Source organism: Manis javanica, chromosome 1, assembly GCF_040802235.1.
Source record: "Manis javanica isolate MJ-LG chromosome 1, MJ_LKY, whole genome shotgun sequence".
Taxonomy (NCBI): domain Eukaryota; kingdom Metazoa; phylum Chordata; class Mammalia; order Pholidota; family Manidae; genus Manis; species Manis javanica.
In genome coordinates, this window is record NC_133156.1 from 125,234,996 (window position 1) to 125,248,397 (window position 13,402).

Here is a 13,402-nt window from a genome sequence, read left to right on the forward strand (position 1 = left end):
GATGAGGAGGTAAGACATGGAATGGAAAGATTCCAGGAGGCCACAGTCCCCAAAGTGACAGGGGAAAGTAGTGGGAATACTCTGTTACGGACTGAATATCTGTACTCCCCCTATGGAGATATTGAAATCCAAACACTCCGTGTAGCTATATTTGGAGATGAGCTTCTAAAGAAATAATTAAGGTTAAATGAGGTCATAAAGCCCGGGCCCTGACCTGATAGGATCAGTGTCCTTATAAGAAGAGACACCAGAGAGCCCCTTCCTCTCTCCCTCCCTTCCCCATCTCTATCTCCCTCTGCATCCTTATCTTGAAATGGGAAAAAAAGCTGCAATTTTTGAGTTGCTGCATAAGCATTTGTCTACCAGCCAGGGAGAAGGCCCTCACCAGGAACCAAATGGGCTGGCACCTTGATCTGGGACTTCCAGCCTCCATCACTGTGATAGATGTCTGCTGTCTAAGCCCCCAGGCTGCTGTATTTTGTTACAGCAGCCCAAGTGGACTAAGACACCCCATGTTTCCCAGAGGCTTCCTGGCCCCACCCTTCCTCCCTGCCGTGCCCCCAACCCCCATCCCCTCACCACCACTCCACCTCCAAGCCCTGAATCAGCATCCCACTGCGGAATCTTCTTGGACACAGGCACCCAGTGTGAGTGGCATGTGCGGTATTGCCAGGGGACCTCACTATGCATTTTTACAACTCTGAGACAACTGAAGATGCTTCGGGCTGGTTAGCCTGCTGGGTATGCCAGAACCTGAGCAGCTCTTTGGAATGACAAACCAACTTAGGACCTCTTTGAAGTGGGCAAAGGACGTCATAATATGAATCAGTAAGGCCAACTGTGTAACTATGTGGTGTTCTCAAGCTGTACTCAAGGTTATATTAGTTACTGAAGATTTCTTCCCTTACCTGCCTCAACTCATGTTAATAATACATCCTTTTCCTATTTCTGCAAATATTCCTTTGCTGGGCAGAGTTCTTTCATGGGTACCATTCCAGCAGTACAAATGCATCACATCCACTAATTAATCTTTTACTTAAACTCGTCCTAGGAGAACAGAAAGTCCTCAGATTATATGGGTATGTGCAGTGTATGTTGGCTGAATTATAAACAGGAAAAGGTTTCTGTGGGATGTATTTTTAATGAGAACACATTGTTACACTGTGAGCATGTGGCATTCTTGCTTAATAGAAACATTTACAAGAACACATACACATTTATATCCAAACACCAAATGAAGTAGATAGTTTAAATGACCTGTTTGCACCAGAAACAGAATATATTATACAAAACAAGGGTTATATCCACAGTCATTAATTCTCATTTTCTACATAAAATAACAATAAATTAAATCACATTATATGCAGATAGTTCTACTTACATTAGAATAATAAATTGTATAGCTTGTGCAGCTTTTACTTTACCTTTCTACCAAATTCATGTATCGTTTGGTAGTCGTGTATTTAAATAAACAATGAATGATGTGGCCCAGAAGGCAAGGGCCGCAGAAGTAATTCTCCACAGTATCTATTCCACATGCTCCTGGTTCCAGTTATTCACTGTGCACAGGGAGCAAAGCTCAGATTCCCAGGACTCAGATTCCCAGGTCTGCAAATTCAGAGCATCTCCAGGGTGTCGAGGGCATCTCATTGCTGCCTTGTAAGTAAGACACAAAACACTGAACTTTTTCAAACCTTGGCACTGATTATTAAATAAGAGATCCTGTTTCAAAATTCAAATTTTCCTCTTCCTCAACATTCTCTGCCCAATTATTATGTGCTATGACAGCTTTGTTCTCCTAGCAAATAAAAAACAGTTTGGTAGTCTATGTTGTGACTTACACTTGGTGAAAGGACCCTTTATTCCTTGTGCATAGCAATCTGGGTCTTTTCAACATGTGAACTCAAGCAACACAGAATTTTTGCTAACTTAATTCTGCTCATTCAAATCTCTCCCCTAGGAATCATCCCACACTTTATACATCAAAGAGCTATTATAACATACGGATTTTTACTTCTGAGACTCAGCTCCCATTGAAGCCCTTTCCCTGTGTTTGACGTAGCTTAAAACATGGCCATTAACAGTATCAGCTGGTTTAGAACTGCTTTGCCTTTGGTATAAATTAACATTAGTGGTTAATGAAAAATTTGAACGAACTCCAATCCAGCACCTTTTGAGAGGCATTTTAATCCTAGAGTCTAGCTGTGGAGTGTGCCTGCAATAGATATTCGAGAGATCTTCTTGTGGAAAACCAAAGTCAGGCTGACTGGAATAAATGCACATCACAGGCTTGAACTGCCCCAGGGGCATGTGTGGTCAAGTTACCGTAAGTGTTCTGATCAAAAAAGCAGCTACATTCTTATAGCCAGCACGGTTTTGTCTTCTTTCCCTCTGAGGAATATGAAGGTCCTACTCACAAGCTTCTACCTGCACCGGCAAGGTGCGAAGGTGTCTCTGTAGCCATGAGGGATGGTTGGGGCGCAGGTGGGGGTGAGGTGGGTGCGGTAGTAAAGACAGTGGCAGCTTGCTACACTACTCTTCTGTTTGTTTTGGAGGATCAGGCTCCCCATTCTTGCAGGGTGTGTCCCAAGCTTTTTACTGAGTCTGACTCTGGCTGTTAAAGAGGACTAAATTACTGGTTATTCTGCAGTTCTAAAGATCAACTGAAAAAGAAACAGAGCCTTCCTAACAGCACCACCTTGTTCTCTATGCTTCCACACTGTCCTCAAAACATATTGTGTTTTTAGACAGCTTCATTTTACTCCACCAAAGAAGAAATTCAGCTCATTTTCAGCTTCCTCCTGAAGCACAGACCAACAGGTCATAACTAAACAAAACCCATGAAACATCGATCAGGGAGCCTAATTTTGACTGGCTTTAGGCTTTTTAACTACACCCACTCAGGGTCTGAGTTCTCTGTGTTCCGAGAAGCATAGGTATGTGTTCTTTTCAGTTTCTAAACAGTCCCTTACGTATTCACAAGAAGGTGGCGATGCCACTGGAACCTACCTGCTGAATTCCTATGATCATCTGTGTGGGGTCTATACAATGGCCTTAATTTCACTGCCAGAGGCATATCTTACACTCCTAAAATCAGAAAGAAAGTGGTACATTAAGGGCAAAGAGGGCACTGGTGCCTTGAATAAGTTAACAATCCTAGAAGCCTGTGAACAGGGAAAAGGAACTGAACCTTCCAAAGCAAAAGAATTTAAGGAAGGGGAGAAAGGAAGCACTCTCTTTCTATGCATTTCTCCCCTCCCTCCATTAAATCTGGCTTCTGCAATGTAAACACCTAGTTTAAAGCCATGGAAGCAAGTCTATGGTTCAGAAAAGGGCAAGTTGATGGTTCTTCTGAGCAATGCAATGTTTACAGGGACTTCTTTGTGGAACCTGTGGTCAGTTGGGGGGAAGACATGAGCTCTATACAGAAAGTTCTTTCTGAATAGAAGAGATCATCTGGAGAAAGCTACTATTTCTGAGTCCAGGAAAAACAATCTAAGAAGGTAACAATGATCACCAAAAAATCTCTACTTATTTCCAACACCATGAGTGTATATAAAATGTATATATTCATTTTGACCTGTATCGGTGTCACTTATGTTTGGCCAGAGGAGAAAATACTGATCAAATATCCCTTTTGAACTCTGAACACTCTGGATTTCAGGGTTAAAACTTACAGGATGACTTAAGAACTAAAGCCCAATTTACGTTTGTGTGTGATAAGTGACTACTGGCAGAATGTGAAGGACTAGTTGTCAAAGACGCTGTTTAGCAGCTAGGAACTTAAATCTCAAATTATAGTCTCCAGGGGTCTTAACCCAGGGTAATCTTGGGCCAAACACTTACACTTTAAGCAAAGGTTTCCAACTTAATGGAGTTTTGAAGATTTCAAGGAGTTTTGGTAATTTCATATGATGAATTCAAGGAAGAAAGAATGGACAACAAACATGCAAATAAGCAATCAATCTTAAGAACCTAGAACTGCTTTAAGATTGAAAGAGACTGGCATCCACGTTATAAGAATCCCCACGATTTGTTCTACCATTCTTAAAAGACTACAATCTCATTTATTTTAATGATTTTATCTGGGGCTATAATATCAAGTTTACAACTATTCCTCTACCTTAAGTAGAAATAAAAGTATTGGCTGTAAAAATATTAGAGTTAATGGGTTTTATGTAAATTCTAGACAGGTTAGAAATGTTTATACCCAGAGACTGCAACCAGGTAGTGTAATTCTCCCCCCACTCCCACCTGTAATAAGAACATGGGCTTGAAATTTAAATGATTTTTACAAACACAAGATAATAGAAGATGAATATCTCTAAAAGATATTGAAAACATCATTGAAAAATATGAGAGAGACATAATGAAAATAAGATGGAGGACTCAAGCTGTGAAACATTTCGGTTTCCTAGATTTTCCTTCCCAAATTTTCTTTCTGCATTAGAATTTCTGAGCTTGCCTCTCCTGCCTTCTTTTTCCATCCTGTTTTGAATTCAGAACTTTTTCCTTTGCATCCAGCATGAAGAATTACAACATTGCTGTTTCAGCTGATCATAGTTCATTCTTTTACCATGCTCTCCAGCTGCCTGAATCCCATTTTTAAAACAACAGAGGGAAATTGTGCCTCACACAGAAACAATCTGTTCACTTTGGCTGGTTGGAGCAGGAGTGACAGAGGCAGACTCCCCTAGGGGAGAGAACTCCGGCCACCTTCCAACATGCGCACACAGCTTCCGCTCACCTGCCTCCACCATTACCCGTGTGAACTACTGCAACCTCCATCACCGAGGAAGTGCTCAAACTCCCCTATCTTCCTCCCGTTACATTGTCTTTTATACACAGTAAGATAATTTTTAAAGCTTTTTTTCCAGATGCTCCAAATGTTATTGAGAAAGATCCATAATTCAACAATGGTACATTAACCCAGCAACTTCCCACTCTTCCCTCACTATTTTCTCCAATACATTACAAACAAAAGTGGTGACCTGAGTTTAAACCTATGCACATGGTATGGGGTGCAAAGTACATATTCGGTAAATACTAATTCAGCTTTGTACAAAGTCTTTGCATCCACACCCAACCCACTGTTACACCGGTTATGAATGGATGACTACAAAGCTCTGTGGACTCCACTAAGAGGGAATACAGTAGCTATTTAGATTCCCTCTTTTTGAGCCAAAATCATCACTGTGAATTTTGGTAAAATGTCATGTATGCATTTTTTAAGTTTATCATTTCTGTGCTTCCTGTCAAGTTCTAATTATCTATTATAAAGTTGTGATTGAGAGGAAAAGGCTGCCTCCTTTTATAAAAACGTACTGAATTCCAGTACATTTCATCCTTGATTTTGAAGCTCATCATTTGGCCAGAACTGGAAGGGGTCTGTCCCTAAAATAACTTGCATAAAGAACAGGTAAACTGATGTACTCCTAAAGAGTCTGTAATCTGAATACATTTCTGGATCTCTGTAACTAAAGCAGCAGTTAGCAGTTGGCTATAGCCAAACGGAAGAGGGAAACAGCTAGAAAAAGAAGCAACTTTCATTATTGTTGGTTTGTTGCACACTTTACACATGCTTTTAAAATATAGTGAAATTTAATCTTTAAAATGAAAAAATAGACACATTCTGTAATGGCAAAATACAAGATTAAAATAGTTAAAAATCAAATGTTAGTGTGAAATTGGGGGGTGTGTTTACAATAAAAAATGAAACATTTTTGATTTGCTTTCCTTGTGTAAATCCTCTTAGCTCATTAATAGTTACAACTTTCCAGAGTAGCTTTTAGAAGACACAGAAGGAGACAGGGAAAAAATCCTTTTTCAAGATATGGAGTCAGGACTTAATGTTTACCTTTGGACAGACCAGTCCTCAACCTCAAATCTGTCCACCAGCGGTAGAGAAAGGAACGCTGTATTTCCAACAGGGAGATTTTTTTCATTACATTTTCCTCTTCTTGGGTGTTAAATTCTTTCCAAGAATATTCTACTTGTAAAGATGATTTTATTCTAGCTATAAAATATTTCATTTAAGAAAACTGTATTTTATAGCCTTGTGTGAAATGCCCCCAAACTTCATCAAGATATGGAGACATCTGATTTTCAAAACATAAATTGAATCATATGCCCTTGAAACATACTCCCTTTCACAGAGTGACATTATATTCTCATATTTGTTTGTCATGAGATGAAAGGCCGGGAGGCATATGGTGATTAATAATAGTTCCTGAGCTTCTAAAGAAATTTTACAATGAAATGACTAACTGCTTAAAAGAATGGGTTCTTTAAGAGCGCCCCTTCAGTTCCATTGATGTCTTTCATCCCATCTATCTCCTTAAAGAATCTCAGGCCAAAAGAAAAGGTTTCCTTTTAAGCCACCGAAAAATGGGATCTGATGGAATCTTCCCGTAACTCCCGATGTTTTCCAACGTTACTTTCTTCTTGCTGGCTTCGTCTCTCAATGGTTATTCTGTATTTCTTCCTGGGTAAAGGGAAAGTGAATGTAGTAATAAAACCTCACTTGGCTACAAAATACTATGGTTTCTCTTACAAAGAATGCCCTCAAGGGACATCTGGGTTTGTGCTGATAAATGAGGACTGACAGAATGTGAAACCCTGGTCAGAGATTAAAGTAGTGTGCCCCAAGGCATTATGCCCTTATTCAAGGAGGAAAATTGGCATGCTTTCTGAAATGCCATAGAACAAGTCTCCCCCTTCTTCCCTGGGTGCCTTGTGGGTTAAAGGCTTGTCTCTACTACACAGAATCTCTCCCTGACTCCCAGGATATGCCCGAGATAAAGATCAGAGTCAGTGTACTGTGACAGCGATCAACTGTTCCCACAAAGAGCCACATATACCCAGAGTTTTATTTCCATGCAGAAATGAAGAAATCTTGGTCTAATGACTTGAGAAAAAGCCACAAATTCAACCACCAAACATACAAAGGAATGGCCCACCCTCATGAGATGAAACCATCAGTATCTTGAATGACACATAAATATTACGATTTTATAAGCCTTGGTGCTCAACCACAGTGGCCACCAAGCATGTGGGTTCTCCAGGTCCCGAGCACAGATGAGCCTGGGGTGTATGGACTACTCCGAGCTCCCTCCTCCTCTTCAAAAGCTGAACCCAGGCACCTATTTCTGAATTGCACAAAGCTTAAAAATGAGGAGATGGATCTCCCCTTTGACCAGGTTCCCTTTCCACTTATGCATTTGATGGGTGGCAGGAATTTGGGTCAGAATACCTGTGATCAAAGGATGGCAGGGGTTCAGTGGCCTACAGAGGGATGCAACAGGAGCCCTGACCCAGTCCCCATTCTGCAACCCACTGACTACCACACCCAGGGCTGTTCTAAAAGAATGGCTTAGTTCTTTTACCCATCATGCTTTGGAGGTAAGAACAAGCTGTGGACAAGTGAAGGAGAGGATGTGCGAAGGCAACTGATCAAGCAACAGCGGAGAATGAATTTTAAAACTTTATGAAGTGAAGCCCACCTGAAAAAGTAGAAGGCCATTAGCAAACCAGCTCCTAATAAGGCCCCCACAACAATTCCTGTCACTGCCGATTCTTCTAGGCCACCTGCTTGAAAAAGAAACAGATAATCAGAGTTCATTTTGAGGAACAGTAGAAATGCCTTAAGTTTCATTCACTGGAAGGTGTTTGTCAGTTTCTCACTTGAGTCAAATTTTCCTTTCTTTTTAAGAAAGATATACTAGGGGACTTTCTTTTTTTGCCAAGCACAAAGCTTAAGACGCACTTAAGAAAATGCTAGGCAAACGAACTCCCTGCTGCAGAGAGTGAGCACAATGGGAATCAAGCAGGCTCAGGGAGGGTTTGAGCAACAGTGGAAACTGAAGTTTTTGGAGGCATCCACACTCTTTTGAGTTCATAGTTGGAGAAGATAACTGGACAGATGATGGGACAAGTCTGTCCAGTTGTCTTCCAGCACTTCTCCTTTTCACAGATGGATGGTGACACTTCAAAGTGCTGGAAGATTGGGTGAAAAATTCATTGGGTTAATGTTCTGTTTTTAGATGTTCTCTCACCAGAGCCAGAGCTTCATGTCAAAATGTCCTATATAGCTTTGTGAAAATGTGAACAATTTGAAATAATCAAGTTCAGCAGTGTCCCAGTTATTATATAAAAAAGACAAAAAGCCAGCTTTATATAAAAAGTTTAGTTACAGCCTTTAATGCACTATCTCACTTAACCTTCAAAACAAACCTGAGCATTGGGTACATTTCTTTCATTTCACATGTGGGAAAACCAAGATTTAAGAAGGTGAAAGAACACTCTCAGGGTCATAAAACCAGTAAGTGGCATGGGTGGGCTTTCAAAGCTGGGCCCAAGAACTCCAGAGACTGTGTTCTTAACACACTTCTGCCTTCCTTCCTCTTCCCTGTAGTTCTCGCATATACATAATTACCTCACAGTTTGAAAGCTGGTCTCAAAATAACGAGCATACATTTGTTAGCCTAAAGTAACCAATTGGCCTGAGAGGTCAATACCCATTTTGTTCTCCCTCACTAGCTCATAAAAGGCTCTCTCCAAAGCAACAGCTTCCAATAATTTTCCTATTTATAAGCTGCTTACAAGAATGTTCACTTGCTTCTATGGCTAAGACAAAGCTGCTCATGAGTAACATTGTACACTTACTTGCCAATTTATAAGATATATATAAAGATATGTATTGGTCCTGAGGGGTAGGAGGATACCTACAAACTGAAAAAGCAAAACAAGACTTGGTACAAGAGATGCGTAAGTAAGAGACACTTAATATCTGATATTTTGATTTTTCCTAAAAGTAGAAACCTCACATACTTAGAGGTTATAGGAAGAGAGGTAAAAATAGGGAGAAACCTTCCACCACTTTGGAAAGGGATGTAAGGGAAGAAAGACCTAGAAGCTTCTGAAGAAAACCAGCTGCCATTTCGTGAATTGTGCCCATGGCTGGCATTTCCCACATCAGAAAGTGACATCTGATGGATTTGGAGAACATGAACTCCTGGATAACATGCATTATATTGTTGCTATGAAAGATGAAACACAGAGCAAATTAAGTCTCTAAACTTACATGATTTGCAAGGAGAGCTGTTTGTGTGCTCCACCACTCTGGTTTCATCTATTCTCAGTTTTAAAGGTCCCCAAGGATATTTGACATTTGGCCGCATTTCAAAACGACCTTCTTTTCCAAAGTAATCACCAATAACCTATATAAAGGCAAAAAGATATATACAAAGCGAAAGGTCAGAGTTTTTCTCTTACCAAAGGAGACACAGGGTGGGATCCTCTGTTGTTCACACTGACTAAATGGTGTGTTTCTTTGTAAGGACTTTGCAAGTCAAGATTTGCAGTTGCCAATAGTGCTCTTAAGACTAGCATAGCATAGGGAGAACTCCAGCTCCCCGTGGCAGGGAAAGCAGTTACACAGAAGACAGTCAGCTCAGAACTCACAGCTTTTCCTGGCTCAGCCAGAGGGCCTCCATCTGCCACAGAGCAGTTCACATGGTGGCCATCTGTAAGGCCCAGGTGACTTTCAGGGAGTGTGAGAGGCGGTCAGGGCCCATCTTATACCCAGCTAAAGCATACTGCAGGGCCACAGCCTCTCATTACCCAGTTAGCTTGGCATAAATTAAAGCATTAGCGAATATCTTTTAGCCACTTCCTGTTGCACCCTCCTCTGGTTCGAAGGTTATCCCTGACTCTGGGGGTAGTCTCCTCTCTGGCGGGTTTACCCTAATTGTGCCCCCTTTTCCAGGCTGAACTCTCTTTTCCACTTGGCTCCTCTGGCCCCTGAGAAATCAGTATCCTTTTATGGCTCCATTCAAGGTTCACCCTCAGCTTCTTGCTTCAGTGACTATTTCATCAGCTACCCAACCCCTGATGGAGAAGGACCTTCCCACTCAGCCTCTCTGTATCCAGCTCTCTGTGGCCTGAGTGCCAGCACACTTGTCCTGAGTGGCCTGTGACCTCTCCTCCCCTCTCCCCAGAAGGAGGACCAGCAAGCTCTCAGGGGCTTTTTCATGTCATAGTAAAAAGAGTTCTAGATAATCACCAGAATACAACAATCACTGCATGTCCTGAGCACTTACCACATGCATCACACACATTGACTCCTGCAGCCTCCCAGTGACTCTGTAATAGATGATTACTGTCCACTTTTTACAGAGGGGGAGACTAGAATACAGATAAGACCAGACCACTCCAAGGGTACAAAATCATTTCATAAATTTAACAAGTGCTGGGTCCTGCAGTCAGTGCCTCCCACAAAGGCCAGGTATATGTGTACTAAGAGAAAAACATCAAGTCCTTATGCCGCATAGAGTGCTATGAGAAGATGACCCCTGGGTGAAAGCCATCAGAGACGCACAGAGAAAGCAGCATTATTTGACCTGAAAGACTGCTTGTTTGTATCATCTTTATTGATATCATTTAAAGTTTATATGGTACTTTTTTAGGTTTCATAATAATCAGGTGAGATCAGCAAGGAAAATATTATGATTTCCATACTACAGCTGAGGAAACTGAGGCAGAGAGCACACACCCCGGTGTCAGAGACTCATCTTTGTGTCCAGAGCACTCTTTTCTCTTCACAATGCTGTTCTGAAATTCTATCATCTTTTGAAATAATAACAGGTGCCCAGTTTGTATCCCACCCCTCACCAAAAAAATCATTTTTTCAAATTTTTAGGCAGGAAATGAATACATAGTTTCACTTCACCTCTCTCATCTGAGGATCCCATCCTTTATCTCAGGACTGACGTGTGATTTCTGGCCACTTCAAAGTGGGCTTTCTCCATTGAGGATGAACACAGAACCATTTCCTGATACCCTCAGCCAGAAGGGAGCCCACCCTACTTAGAAACTCCTGGGTTCTCAGCTCATTTTGATTTGGAGACTGCTCTGGGGATGGACACAAGGGCAAATGCATCCCTTGGAACCTCAATAAGCAGAAGGAGCAGCTGAGCAGAGTCTCGTTTGCTTACCTCCTGGGTGCCCGCTTCTGCATCGGTCATGGCGATCACGGAATAATCCCCGTACCGGTCTCCGTTGGCATCTATGGACACCTGCCCGGCAATACCTAGAGGGTTAGATGTGAAGAGCTCCAAGTTGGTTACTTAAAATACCTCTGTCTGCCAACCAAAACAAGAAAATGAATTGACAGGATTTTTTAAACAAACTCATGCCACAGGGAATCTCATCAGACTCTGAGCATTTTTGTTGGCATTTGTAAAGGCATTGTAATTTCATCTGTGTCTGCATTCCTAAATTCTTAACATTTCTCCACTTTAAAAATGAAAAGAAAAAGAAATAAATGACTTGCTTTGGGGACTATGTTTAAAAAAATTATTAAGGCTAATCCTGCAAAGCAGCATGCTTATCCCAGAATTAATAATTAATTTTTTAAATTAATTTAAAGCAAAACAAAACAAAATTGCAAACAGTGAGAAGTAGAGGTACATCCCTAGCCCTGTCATGGGTCCACATTATCACTGGACAAACATTATGAAAGGAAACTCATTCCAGGCCCAGGACTGGGGCATGTGCTATGTAAGGGGCTCCTCTGATGCACAGGCAGAGGGCCTGCTTCGCCGGTCACGAGAGCCAAGAGCTAAAGAAGGGCTGCTCTTCATCCCACTTGTGTCCCTTCAATCTGTGTTTTTTTCTTTTCGTTTTTTGGGGGTTTCTTTTCCTAGTTTTATTGAGATATAGTTGACATGCATTCCTGTATGAGTTTTTTAAAAACCAGCATAAGGGCTAGACTTACACATATTGTGAAATGATTGCCATGATAAATTTAGTTACCATCCATCATTTTCATACAGATACAATAAATCATTCACTGTTTATCCAAATGCTTTCTGGGTGATTACTAGGTGCTGAATTTAACACTGCAGCAGAGGCGGAGATAAATCAGACAGAGAAGGGCTGCCTGGACTAGGGATTTAGCTTGTTGGCGCCAGAATCCAGCTGCTTGCATCTGAATTCCAGCTTTCACATTTACTAGCTCTGCGCCCTTGGGCAAGGACTCAGCCTCGGTGTCCAGGCCTATAACAGAGGCATAATAGTGCCCCCCTCCCAAGACACTGCCAAGGACCTACAACCAGTAAAACACTTTCAACCCAGAGTGAAGAGAAGTTCGTTGTTTTCTCCTATTGTTATTTCCGCTAATGCTGCTAGTGTAATTTGGGAGAGGATATCTGACCATGCCCACACCACCCAGAAGAGGAGCGGGCATAAAGTTGGAAACTCAAGGAGGATTCAGTAAAAGAGCAGAACTTTTATAGGAACACTGGTGACGTCTGCGATTTGGACAAGCAGCCATGAGGGAGTGGAAGTATTCTAAGCAGAAAGGCTGGCCTTGTCAGTCTTTACAAAGGCACAGAAGCTGAGGAACCAGAGGGACAATACAGTGTTTGGAGAAGAGGCTCAAATGTATGGAAGGGAGCGCTGAGATGGAAAGCTGGAACAGAAAGGCCAGGGCGTGGAGAGCCCAGAGTGCCCACAGGAAGGATTTAAATTTGCTTCATCCAGCAAAGGGGCTTAGAGCAGCTGATCAATAAAAGCAAATGTGTATCATTGATATGAAATATCTCTATATTATAATTACCATTAACTAAGTAAGAGAATGCATATGTCAGCCACATGTTAATTACATAAGGCTATTTGTCTTCTTTCCTTTTAAACTGTGGTATAGAGTTCAGTGTAATTATTAACTGGTGTTTCTATTGATTTCCTTCTCTCCAGAAGTAAAATGAATGTCTGGGAAAAGGGTTCCCAAGGGAAAGTTCCATCCTCTAGTGTGGTTTGGAGATGGCAAGTATTTGGGTTTACTGTCCTTTGGGTTGTGGTTTGAAGGCCCATTGATTTTTTTCCAGACTTCGGTCTACTTTGACGGAAATAGAATGGAGTTACTACTCATCTTGATGTTTTTGTCTTCTTAATATAGACTGGTTACAAAGGATACACCTATCTCAAAATTTATATCCTTGACAGCCTATACAACTTTTAAGTAATAAATGTCATTTGTAAAAAATATTTTTATCTCCAACCATATTGGCTATTCAAAACTAGTTGTTCTGTTCAGAGGTGCTATGATGAGTCTACTCTGCTACGAGTTTTGCAGAGTATTTTATAAGACAAGGTGGCCCTAGTAATCCAAGACCTCATTACACTTTAAGCTATTACAATTCTGCCAAGAAATGGGGTGAGAACCCTCAGGGTGGCCGATTAGCAAGTGAGACTTCACCTGTGAGTACTGTACATAAGGTGAGATTGTCAGGCTGACGGTAGAATTTTCCTGTACATAAGTAATGAGATGTTCCACCCTCATTTCTGTTGGCCTGCAGAGGACCTCAGAGTTTGAGCCACAGTCCAATTTTCCTTATCACCC

The 13,402-nt window shown here is 41.4% G+C and overlaps 1 protein-coding gene across 10 annotated transcripts in view; it reads right to left on the reverse strand.

Annotated features, from left to right (window-relative positions):
• Positions 1 to 647: 647 nt before the first annotated feature.
• Positions 648 to 13,402, reverse strand: part of NPR3 (natriuretic peptide receptor 3) — a 74,645-nt gene continuing 61,890 nt past the window's right edge. For 5 of the 10 annotated variants that reach the window (XM_037001891.2, XM_073237413.1, XM_073237414.1 and 2 more), the window contains exons 5-8: positions 10,995 to 11,089; positions 9,083 to 9,218; positions 7,503 to 7,590; positions 5,583 to 6,484 (exon numbers count right to left, since the gene is read on the reverse strand). In XM_037001891.2, coding sequence (XP_036857786.2) covers positions 6,373 to 6,484; positions 7,503 to 7,590; positions 9,083 to 9,218; positions 10,995 to 11,089 — 431 coding nt within the window. In that variant the 3' untranslated portion in view covers positions 5,583 to 6,372. Of the gene's footprint in view, positions 3,088 to 5,582; positions 6,485 to 7,502; positions 7,591 to 9,082; positions 9,219 to 10,994; positions 11,090 to 13,402 lie in introns of those variants that run through there. The other 5 variants (XR_012131696.1, XM_037001875.2, XR_012131695.1 and 2 more) reach the window with 5 other exon arrangements.